This window comes from Dreissena polymorpha, chromosome 12 (assembly GCF_020536995.1).
Source record: "Dreissena polymorpha isolate Duluth1 chromosome 12, UMN_Dpol_1.0, whole genome shotgun sequence".
NCBI lineage: Eukaryota > Metazoa > Mollusca > Bivalvia > Myida > Dreissenidae > Dreissena > Dreissena polymorpha.
In genome coordinates, this window is record NC_068366.1 from 63,519,132 (window position 1) to 63,532,284 (window position 13,153).

At 35.5% G+C, this 13,153-nt stretch overlaps 1 protein-coding gene and 1 long non-coding RNA gene across 2 annotated transcripts; one reads left to right on the plus strand and one right to left on the minus strand.

Moving 5' to 3' along the window:
• Nucleotides 1-3,427, plus strand: LOC127853601 (uncharacterized). Its single transcript, XM_052388270.1, has 4 exons — nucleotides 1-455; nucleotides 855-990; nucleotides 2,767-2,935; nucleotides 3,310-3,427. The coding sequence occupies exons 1-4, from the start codon at nucleotides 33-35 to the stop codon at nucleotides 3,320-3,322; spliced, it is 741 nt and encodes a 246-aa protein (XP_052244230.1). The 5' UTR covers nucleotides 1-32; the 3' UTR covers nucleotides 3,323-3,427.
• Nucleotides 3,428-5,067: 1,640 nt separating this feature from the next.
• On the minus strand, nucleotides 5,068-7,719 carry LOC127853736 (uncharacterized). Its single transcript, XR_008036730.1, has 2 exons — nucleotides 7,570-7,719; nucleotides 5,068-6,506 (listed from the first exon to the last, which is right to left on the minus strand). It is a non-coding gene; the product is annotated as an uncharacterized LOC127853736 (long non-coding RNA).
• Between the last annotated feature and the right edge of the window lie 5,434 nt (nucleotides 7,720-13,153).

The window sequence follows — 13,153 nt, forward strand, 5'->3', positions numbered from 1 at the left end:
CGCTTTTCCAGCTTCTGAGCAGACTAAACAAAATGCATATTACAACATCTGCTCAAAGCAAAGCAAATATTATTGCTGAATGCTCTGAACAATGTGAGCAAAGTGTGATCAAGGCGATACATGATGGCAAAGATGGAAAGTTCAATGGAGACAATGTGGACATTTTTGTTCAAACCAATGTCATTCGCATGGAGAACAAGTCCAAGGATTACCACTTCTTTGCTAGTGATTTTACCCCATACAGAATAACGGATAGTGATTTCAAAGAAAATGAATATCTTGTGAATTACATGAAGGAGAAACGAAATATTGTCATAAACATTGAACAATTTAAACCTGATGTAGACATGTTTAAACACAACATCAAAATCTTGATTGCCCGGCAACTAATTGAACACCCTGACTTCAAATGGATGGAAATAGCTGTACCAAAGCACATAGAGTTTCCTCTTCAGGTTCTGGGCCAAAATGCATTAAAAAATTTTTTTGTGCTAAAACATAAATGTACATTGCAATACATAAATACAAGTGAAGTTAAAGGCACTCTGAAATGTATGTGTTAGCATTTTTTTTCTCACAACTTAACTATAATAATTATATTCTTCCACAGGTTTGTTATTTGGTGTCATATATTTAAAGATATCTGATGTTTTACTCTGTTTACAATGCCAACAGCTTTTAAACATGACTAAGTTGTAAAAAAGTAAATTTTATTAAAGTTATTGGAAAGGTTTGAAAACATTTTCTTTGTAGATTGACATACAGGTAAACACTAATCTTAGAACATTGTTGTGTCCTTGAATGTGTACATTCCATTGCAACATTATTAAATGACACGTTTTCCTTTTTTCCAGGATGTCATGTCTCGAAAAACTACATCATTTGGATTGCCTGTTATGTTGAAGAACGAAATGAAATATGAGGACTGTGTTCAAATTATGGATGGTTACGAAAAATATCTTCAGGAATGGTATTCAAAAGCTGGTAGATGTAAGTCTATCAAATTGGTACTGGTAATAACATATGTTAGTGTTGTACATTTAAAAAAGAAATATTTTTAAATACAGTTAGTCAGATAATTACTTTAATGAATATTTATCATGCACAAAGTTTTCAGCCATAATATATATATAGATTCCAAGTTTATTATACATGTATCCAGCTTGTTATAAGTTAACATAAGAATCACAAGGAAAGAGGACAAAAAAGAGGCTATCAATGCTTTTAAGCTATAAAAATTCAACACTAGAAAGCATGTTGAGCATAGTACATAAATATGCATTTGAGATTGTTCAAAGCACACATCGTCGCTGTCGTTCTCAAACCTCGTAGCTCCAAACTTTTCAAAATATTTTTTTCGTCTTTTCCGAATATATTAAGTCTGGCGCGTTTTTGTGCTATATCTCGTAGCTCTACGCCAATCAGAGCCCTTGAAAAAGCCACTTGACGAAATGTTGTAGAATGATTGTTGGCTTTTTTCCCGGCGAAAAGTCGTAGCGACGCCATTTCACCTATAGGTACGTCGTTTCGTTTGGACAAATTTGACAAAAACGTTTTTATAAAAAAAATTATTTGCAACTACGAGATTTCCTATCAGGACGAATTGTCGTACCTCATAAAAATGACAAAACTGGTGACACAATATCGTAGCTACCATGTCTGACTGTCAGTATGACTTATCAGTATGACTTACGCGTCTACGGCTTATACCGTATTTTGCAGCTTCATTTGTTTGGTATTTTTTACAGAATTTCAATTTCTCAAACATCTTTATAAAAAAAAGAGACGATTTTTTCTCTCTCCTGAAAAGTTGGCATTTTGTAGCTACGAGGTTTGAGAACGACAGCGACGACATATGACATTTCAACTGTATATTTTTTACTCGACTTTTCAAAGAAAAATGAGAGCTATACTAATCGCACCGGAGTCGGAGTCGCCGTTGGTAAAAGTTAAATAACTTTAACACTATCGAAGATAATTAAGTCAAACTTGGAATGCTTCTTTATGGCAACAAGATAATTGTGTAGGTCAAGGTGAATAACTCTGTCAGCATTATTTTTAGAGTTATGCCCCCGGATCGAAAGATCCGGGGGTTAATTGTTTTTGGTCTGTCTGTCTGTCTGTCTGTCTGTCATTGTATAGGTGTGTCCCAAAACTTTCACCTTGGTTAAACTTTTGCAATAACTTTTGCAATATTGAAGATAGCAACTTGATATTTGGCATGCATGTGTATCTCATGGAGCTGCACATTTTGAGTGGTGAAAGGTCAAGGTCATCCTTCAAGGTCAAAGGTCAAATATATGGCTTCAAAGCGGCGCAGTAAGGGGCATTGTGTTTCACAAACACAGCTCTTGTTAACTTAAAATTTCGGGTTAAATTTTTTTATTAAGTTAAATAGTTTAAATACTATCAAAGATAATCAATTCAGACTTGGACTACTATCTTATGGGGACATAGCACTTGTTTAGGTCAAGCTGGATAACTCTGTCAACAATTTTTTAAAAGTTTTGCCCCTTTTTAACTTAGATTTTTCGTTAAATTTCTAAAACTTTAACACTATCAAAGATATTAAACTCATACTTGAAATAATTGTTTATGGCAACATGACACATGTATATGTAGTTCAAGCTGCATAACTTTATCACCATTATTATTAGAGTTATGCCCATTGTAGGTGATAGCTTGGCAGGGCCATATGTAAGATTCTTTTAATAAAGTTAGTTACATTTACAATTAAAACACTCATTTTGTGGTATTAAATTGCAGCTGATGACCTGAACAGTCTCATGGTTCCAGTTGGGGGTGATCAATTGACCCGAGTTAGACTTGATGGGGCAAAGAGTTTGAGAGCAGGTCACATACAAGGGCAGAACGGTTTGAGAACCTGTGTCCTGTTTTGGTTGAGATGTTTCATATGCAGATGGATTTTCTTGAGGTGAGTATACAGACTGGTCATTTCGCGAACAAATAACCAAAAGAGGTGTTGACAGTTCAGTCAAATTTCATTTCAGGCTATCACAAGTTATTATCACAGTCTCACCTCATGCGTATTGTAAAACATATATTAATCATTAAACATATGAAAAACTTTCATAATTATATTCACTAAGTTCTGAAAGATAGTCTGTTGTTTATGGGTGCAAAAGTCCTTTTTACATGAAATGGCACCTCTATATTTGAACATTTATAAACAATGTTAATACTGTTTATGGGCACTGGATGCAATAGTACCATTTTTACATGATATAGCACCTCTATATTTGAACATGTGTAAACACTGGTAATAACTTAACAAATTGACATTTGTAGAAAACCATTATGAAGTTTTTTAAGAAGTCGTCTGGCAGAGATGTTGGGACCCTGTCTAATATTAAGATACACATCCAAAGGACAAACGTAAACGGCAATGTTAAAAGTCGTTTTAAGGTATAAATATATAAATAATACCTAAGATATCTTTTTAATAAAACCTAAATTTAATTTCTAACAGTGAATACCTTGCAGCGGTTGAACTCAAGTTTTGCAGAGACAATATTGCTAAAAAAAGTTACTCAGAAATCTGTGAATAATAAACAGTCAGATATTTTTATGAATAATCGCTAGGTGTCGAAGTTGCTTATTTTAAACACACAATATAACAATGGTGGTGTGGTGTTTATTTCGGTTAGCTCTTCAGTGGGTTTCTTCTACAATTACACAACCGCTAGCAATGACACTATACTAGACTACTCACATGGTCGTCGACTGGAAACCTTGTCATGATGGCATCAATCGTCCTCGGCAGTACACTCTTCGAGGGAAACGTTCGTCTGCTATCGTCAGCTGCACACCACTGATCCTCTGGGAATACTTACCGCGCGCACAGGCTAAACCTCCTTGGCAAGACACTAAGTCACAGGCTAATACTTACGTCACAGGCTAACACATACACAGGCCCACATCCACAGGCTAATACAAACCGGCACACACCTAGGCTCCTGGAAATACTCACCTCAGGAAACACGTCTGCACACGTCCGCGGACACGGTAGCAAGAGAGCATGGTCATCCCATCAGGCATCTGCGTCCATCCCATTGGCTCCACATCATGCAGCATGGTCCCGTCACCTGAACGACGCAAGCCGGATACCACTCTGCAGGGGGCGTGGCACTGGCACTACAGTGGAAAAGATCGCGAAAACATCTTACTACCTGAAAAATAATGCTTTTTCCTGAGCCAGTTGGAAGAACTGCGATCGTATCTTTCAAATCATAAAGACTCTTTAAGGCTTTCAATTGATAGTCGCTAAAACTAAACTCTATCTTCAGCTTGCTCATCGCATATTCTATATCAGACTTGAAATCCATTTTAACTCTGAAATGTAAACAATACCATGCATTATACCGTTTGCCGTAAAAGTCAAATAATGATTTATTGTTTAATTATATATAATTCAATTGCTTGTTCTTGCATGACAAAGTAATAAGAAAATAATTTGGAATGATAATAATGCGTTTACCCTCTGTGTATTGCATCACTATTTTTATGCGTATTATATCGCCTTATAACGCAGGCGGATCACGCGTTGGGTGTATCAAAGCCAAGTAGTTACGAGTCTACTCTTTACGGAGAATCCGGAGATGGACGAAGTGTTACGATTGCTACACCACACGATCGCCGTTATGGCGGAATTGACCGAGGGTTCCCGATTGACTGTAACCGTCGTGCAAGGTTATATTACACTAATTCCGATTCCCATAGGGTCCCATTATAAAACTGACAACTTTCAACGCATTTTTCTTGCCTTTCAGACGTATCAATTTTTACGAGCCTGGTATCATTTTAAAGATGGTTCTGTCTTCTTCCAATAATTGCAATCAAAAACATACCGTCTCCCAACTTCTAAGAAAGTAAATCGCTGTCGAATGCACCCACCGTAGAAATACGTGTTTCGGAAACCTAATTTCGACAAAAGCCCCACACAGAAAACACATCCCCAAAAGTATGTTTTAAGAAAGCTTCCAATCCAAGGCATCAAAGTACTCCAGATAAAAACAGGATATTACAGATAACCACAAAAGACATGTCTCACATTGTTAAATGGCTTTTATTCAAGAAGAGAAAAGGAAATCTTTAGAAATAGCAGGACCACGGAGGGATACACAATGATTAAGTGTAATGTAACCTTTAAGGGAACTCATCTTTTTCAAACTTTCTCCACAAGAGATTTGAACCATTTCCACAATGAATATGCAATGTCAGTGCATTTGGATGGGGGTAAAACCCTTAAAATGGCCATTTAAAGCGGTGACTAAATTGGGCGCAACCAAGTCGGAATGCATGATTTTTAGTCTAAGTGACGACAGCTTATTGTGTGTCTCCAATTATTGCTACGTGTAACTTTTATGGCAAAAACGGGTACAATTGCATGCGAAATTCACCAATACATCAGCAAAAGGCCCGAATAAATGTACTGATTGTGAATTAGTTTACTTTTTTTATGAAAAAGGAGATTTTTTTTTATTTTAAGCACTTTTTTTTCAATAAAAAATTCACAGCATATGAAATCATGTTTTTCAAGAAAATTATTATTATAAGCTTCACTTACAATCTCAACATACCAATCGCAATTAAAATAATATAATTATATATATTATGATAATCTATTTATTTCAATAAAGTGGTCCAGTATGTAGTCCCAACATCCTGCTTGAAGAAGAACACAGTTGTTAGTTTCAGCAAATTTCCAAAGGTCAACACAGTTGGTATTATCAATAGTCGGAAGTAAGAAATGTTCACAAAGACTTTGCAATGAAGCTATCTGAAGATATACCGCTGTTGATAAAATATTCTGTGCATTTCCACTGTTGACGGAGATATGGCCTGTATACATAAAATTTAATACTTCCTTTAAGACATTGTTTTTGATCCCTTGAAGAGTTATAATTTCATCTGTAGCTTCTTTCATTCCTGAAGAAAAGATAACTTCAAAGTATTCTGACATTGCTGATAATATAACTTAGTGGCATCTATGTATATGTATTGCAATTTTTATTTTGACGTCTGCTTATGTTCTTGGGGCTTTTAGTAGCAATGGCACTTCCGTTTCAAAGGAACGATTCCTGATGTATTTCAAATCTAAATTAGCATCTTCTACTGTGTTTTCAGAAACTAAATTAATGGGCATGGTTTTATCAAATGTCCAATCCAGATGAAGAGTTTGAATTATTTCAGCGCATTCTGGTCCAATAGTTCTATTTTCTCCGTACAGAAATTTTACCAAATTGTCTACACTTGCATGACTGTAACCTACTAAGCTGAGGTCACATTTTCCCGTTCGGATCAACTTGTGTCGTATCTCTTGTGAAAACAATGCAATCGCAAGCCTGTGTAAAGCAACACTGGTAGTCTGTGTCGGAATGCTTGCGTCCAACAGGTGCCCATTTTCTTTCATTCTGGTCAGCTGAACAGACAGCCGGTTGAAATGTGGCGCTGACATGGTCTCGATTATACCAGTCATTAATCGCCTGAAACAAAAATAATTTAATTATAAATATCATTTTAAATGCCGTTATACAATTATCATGTGGGCATTCTTAAAGTTAACGCGAGTTGGATAAACCATGCATTTCGGAATTGCCATAAGAAACACGCCCGGTTAATCAACTTATGAAACCTCAATACTAGGGAAACGCTTAAATTCATAAGTTGTACTTTCGGAGATACATAGTAAATGGACAAGGAGCCTAAAGATTGAGTCGTTATGATTTTCCACATATATGCTCTACGTGGAGACCTTTTCTCCCAAAAAGCTCAATGCTATTCGACCGCAAGCACGTTATTTATGGTAAATATGAACTTAATAAAGATTAATCTTTAGAATTCGTCCCGAAATCGTTTCCTAGTGCTGACCTAGATAGACGATGTGGTTAGCATTTCGCTTTTTCATCGACATTTTTACTCGTAACCGTCGGATATTGTATCCATTTTGTCATATTTCAATATTTTACATCGCCAGCGACATCAGATTCTGTTCATTTGTCGCAAATTGTTTTGGAACGGCCACAATTCACCCAAATCTAATAGGGATACATGAGTTGTATTCGTCGTCAGCATATATCTCGTTCGTATGAATTACTTTGGTGGCCGAGTCATATTCCTGTGCAGCAAGAAATGACGGCTTTTAGGTCTACATTTGTACATTTGTACAGTTAAATATCAGGGCGCAGTTATTGTGCTTGATCTCGTGCAACGTTTTCATTATATCTCATATCTACACCATGCTACAACTTTCATACAAATTGTTAACACACAATTTAAAAATATTGTTGAAGAAATAAACATATAATACAAAATGTGATTATAAAGTTGTCTCAATAGATTTAACCAGTAATGATGTAAAATCAAGAACTGTACGTTAAAAGTATAAACGTATATGTAAAGGTGATTTCTGTCGACCTAGTAAATAGTTGCGAATTATATATGCTTATGGATATTATCAATGGTCAAAATGAAATCACTGATAATCAATGCTAGTTTAAACAATATTTGAATAGGTTATCGAATCTAAAACGTATGTTTATATCTAACCTGTCAACTATTTCGAAATCCCTCAACTATAAAATATATATTCGGTTCGCATGCCTGCAAGTGTAACTGCTGAGTGTAAAATTAAGATTTCCACAAAAAGAAAGGCAAAGCATGGCTAAATGAACACTTTATACAAAAACAATGCTCAAAGACATGAGTTATACTGAAACTATTGATCTATTGCATTGCGAGGCATTTATTCGGGAAATTATTTCAGACATGTGACTGGTTGAACAATGCTACCGTTATGTCGGTTGAAGTGTTTGTCATCCGCAATATACATGTTTAAGATTACAGCTCTCTAAGTTGATAACCAGAAAACTCCATGCCCTTGCACATATTAATTTGTTTAATATGTTTACGCAACATGTGGCTATTTGCCCGTTAACAGAAAGGGAATGTATTTATGGCTTATTTTACATTCTACCAGGACTTTTCATAAAAGGATAAAAAACAACCCAAAAGATGTAATATATTCTGCAACAAACCATGGAAAGAGCCTTTTGTTGTTAAAGAAAATTGATTGGTAAAATACACTAGGGTGTTGATTAATATCTTTTCAAATTGTTTTCAACTATCAAATAAACAAACATGTGTGGCCATACATGTTGACAATCGCACATAAAAGCTATTTGCAATAGTGGTGGTGGTGGTGGTGGTGGTGGTGGTGATGATGATGATGATGATGATGATGATGATGATGATGATGATGACGATGATGATGATGAAGATGATGATGATGATGATGATGATGATGATGATGATGATGATGATGATGATGATGATACTGCTGCTGCTGCTGCTGATGATGATGATGATGATGACGACGACGACGATGATGATGTGTGGCCATACATGTTGATAATCGCACATAAAAGCTATTTGCAATATTGATGATGATAAAAGCTATTTGCAATATTGATGATGATGTTATTGATGATGATGATGATGAGGAGGAGGAGGAGGAGGAAGATGTTGGTGGTGGTGATGATAATGATGATGATGATGATGATGATGATGATGATGATGATGATGATGATGATGATGATGATGATGATGATGATGATGATGATGATGATGATGATGATGACGACGACGACAACGAAGACGGCGACGACGATGATGATGACAATGACTAAAGACGGCGACAGAAACTATGCTAAAAGGCTCTTTTTCAATGAAATTTATGTCTTCTTGTTCCATGAAGTCAATACCATTAAGAATCAAAGCGCTGAAGGCACTGAAGTTGTTCGCTATTGCATAATTTAAGACGCAATTCATTTTTCAAAATTAATCGCAAGTTTGAAATGAACACACGCCATTCACATTTATGAAGGGTGTGTCATAACGCACGGGTCGAGCTTTGTGTGCACTTTTTATCATCCTATTTATTTCATAGAGATAACTACAAGACAAAATAAAAACAACATGACCTTTTTTGGACGTTCTGGAAGCATAGAAAGTATGATGAAAATGGCAGTGAGAACTGAATATAAAGACAATTTGCATTCACCATCATATTAAATTAATATTGTTGGAATATCGAATACCTATCTCACTAAGAAAATAATTTCATGATGAAAATTTACTTTACAATACTTTTGATTTTTGACACCATATACAAATTCAAAATATACAAGAAGATCATTGATGAAAATAAATAAATAACAAATCTGCGAGCAATACTTTTTACTCATGAATTAGGTAGTCATCAAGAAAGCCCTGTTGACACGAACATTGTTGTTCATGCATTACTTGTAACCCTAGCAGTTCACACGGTGTCAACAACCCTTACCTAAACATAGGTTTAGAGCACTCATGCGCTTTTTCGGCATAGCTGTTCTATTCAGCTTTTCATCTTAATGACTTTGACATAACGCCAGCAGATACGCATAAATATTTTCGAATATTTCATAGGCTGATTCGAGATAAACCACTGAACTTTGGCTACATAAGTGTCTGTGCTCAGCGCAAAGGATGTAGCACTGTTCAGTATAAGGAATTCCGGACTACTCTCTGAATGTTCAAACGACACAAATTGTGGCCCAGTTACAATTACGCGTTAAAATCTATTTCGCAGAATTTCAGTTTTGCTTTCAAGATGAGAAAACAATCATTACCAAAATAGTATAGTGTCACGATAAGAAGAAAATCGTTTAATTATCCAACCACAATGTTTGCCGTACTCCTTCAGCACGTCTGGAAATCGTTCCTGAACGCCTGGATAGGCTGCCCTTATTTACATGTTTGCTATTTTGAATTCAATTTTGTATCAAAAAGCATTGTGCTAAAATGTGCCATTTACAATTCGCAATGAGATTTTTAATGACCCTCGTCATGCGAAAGTGGATCTTATTCCATATGCGCCTATCATATATATATACATTGTATATCGCCCACTCAGCCTGCTAATCTCTCAGTCTGGAGATACATAATGAGACCATAACATATTGAGTGATTTTATAGCGAACAGCATAGCCTCTGACCAGACTGCGCAAATGCACATGTTGAGTTTAAGAAACGCTGATCGAAACGCATAAGACTCATTTTCGCAAGACGCGGCTATGAAAGTGTGATTTAAATGTGTCGAAAGAAAACTGCGTTTAAATCAAACATTAACATACGATATATGTCGATAGTGAAGAAATATACTCATAATAAGGCATGTGAAGACACATATGATGTGCACTCCCGTAGTATATTTTTTATTCTAACAGGGCACGTGACTTGTTTTCTATAGACAAAGAAAAAATCAAGCGTGGTTTATTCTGCAATAACTTATGGGCGGAGCTTAATGTTTCGAAAATAGTTCCGAATAAATAAATAAAATATTGCAGTAAAATGCACGTGCTAAAACCCGCTCTAAAAGAAATGTAATAAATGTAGCATGTATATAAGTGTAATGAAACAACTAATTGTATTTTTGGTGATTATTGGCATAACCACGCCTACAAAGAATGTTATTTGTAAGGAAACGTAATTCAGAAAACATTTATAGCATGTCAGCTTTTCAGTAGCATCAATAAACGTGACATCATTAAGTTTCTACGATTGTTGTTTTCAATGAAAGTGACGTCATTTGCAAAATATTTGTAAATGAAAACGACGTCATATGTTTGTACAATTCAATGACGTCACTAAATAGTGAGCTTTGTATTAAGAAGGGCGGAGTATTGAAAAATATAGTTCACGTCCTTAAACTTGAACCAAATCAATTAGAATCGTGTTAGAATCGAAATAATATTTTTCTATGATGGTTAGTTGTTCGCACTCGTGATTTAATTCCTACGCATCTATACTCCTTACTGTAGGTTATTCGACAACAAACCATGATCGAAAAATATTATTTATCTACTGCGAAAAAAGAACGTTTCTCAGAAATCCCCGCTGTAGAAGCATGAACAAGGTTACGAAACAGATCATTCGTGTTATATTTAATTGTTTGTTATATTCGGTTTTAGCGATTATGAAGCATTTTTGTTGTTGTCTATCGTATCCCTTATGTTATTGTGGAACTCATGTTCAACGTTTTATAAATTGAGAATATAAACAAGCGCAACCTTATACAATTGCGTTGTTTTCCCGAATCTATTAATAGCCTCATATTAACAAGCGTTGTTATCACCCGTGCAATTGGACTCTCCCTTGTTTATCAGCAGCCGCATCTATTAATAGCCTCTGATTATGAATGGGCTGAGCAAAAATACCACGTCATGAAGACGCAGCAGGAAGTGGACTATTTTAATCATTCATAAACAATCTTAATCATTCATAAACAATCTCTTCCGCGACATGTATAATACAATCATTGTTTATTGATTCTTTTCTATATAAGCTCCGTTCGAAACTATTACATTTAACACGATATTTATATAATGTTTCTATTTGTGAAGGAATATAGTTGGAGAACTCAAACCTGTTGCATAAATTGTACAACTCTTTATCGCGCGGATGTGGAAGGTAGTAGGCTCTCCGTAGATACGCCAACCGACTTGAAATTTTGAGTAACAACATTAGCTGGTCGCTACGCGACCAACTAATAACGTTACTAACGTGTGCTCTATCTGGGTTCGCCAAATGTGTAGCAGCATCAGAATGGATTTTTTTTAATGATATTGGTTTATAAGGGACTTAAAATGACTTGAAAATAAAATTACCATTCCCACAATGTGCATAAATTGTTTATGACTAAGTTCAATTATAATTGCACATATCTGTTAGTTGACCGGATAGAGATGTGTTGCCTGATCGAAAAGATAGAGGTTGATATGAAAAAGGTGTCATTGCGTAAAAAATTACTCATTGTGTCGACTAAAACTATGATGGCAAGTCATTTTCACAAGAGCATGACGTCAAAAATTATGTTGATTTATCGACTTAGATCATGTCAAATAAATATTTTTTCGGGAAAAGCCGGAAAAATATACGTAGATAATTTAACTTAATGTCGTTATGGCGAGTATAATTAAGAGTGAAAAACCTACAAAACCTTGACGACATACCATGTTATTCCACAGTAAGTCGATATTAACTAATCCGGCATAACCATATTATAGGGATGTACCAAATACGCTTCCGTACTGATACACCAACATACGGGTTGTTTATGTCTTGAAATCTTATCCTTAGTCGACAAATCAACATAATTTTTGGCGTCATGCTCTTGTCAGACCTTTTATGTGATGAAAGGAAAAGGTTCAGCTAAATCAAAATTTGTTGTGACACCAATCTATGCGGTTTCAGCTTTGTATAGCACAGAGAAGAACTTCATTCCATTGACGGATTACAAAAGTTCAGTTTCTCGTTTTCGGCTCAGGTACTACGTAAAAGTAACCCGGGTACTATTAAAGATACTACAATTTACCCCAGGTACGCAAAGTATGCTTAAAAGCAGCCATCCATATTCCGCGATACTTTTTAGTATATTTGTCGTACCCCGGATACATAGTAGTATACTTGCGAGTACCCGGGGTTCTTTTAAGAAGTATCTGAGCCGACAATTACCATATGTAGCGTTAGTCATGTATACACAAGAAATAGTCATTTGCACGATTCTAATATTTACTTAAATTCCCTTCCTAAAAAATCCGACATAATGTAAGGTGGGATAGCAATAGAGAATATTTATAAGAAGATCACGATACGAGTACGTAGGAAAATATAACGAGATTACGAAAAAAAAACACTTTCCGAACGGCTAGGTGAGCATTGCAAAAGTAGTAAGTAGCTGGAGCCAAATCAGAATGGATTAAGGGAAAAAAGAATAACGATCGGAGTAAGGATGGGGTTACATCGGCGTAAAGGATGGAATCAAAAACTAGACACACGAGAGAAAATCAGATAAAGGAAGGACTCGTTTTGGGAGTAACAGGTTTCAAACGGAATAAGCAGTAAAATAAAAGAGAAGTTCGATGAGATAACAATTTCGGTCTTGTGCGGAGAATCAATTTAGTTTAACTGATAATCATTTTAAATCTTGGGTATAATGAGAATTTATAAAAGTATTTTAAAGTTTGTATGTGTCTAAAACAATGGTTACTGCCGAGTCTGGATTGGCGGTCGACATGAACAAGGAGATTATCTG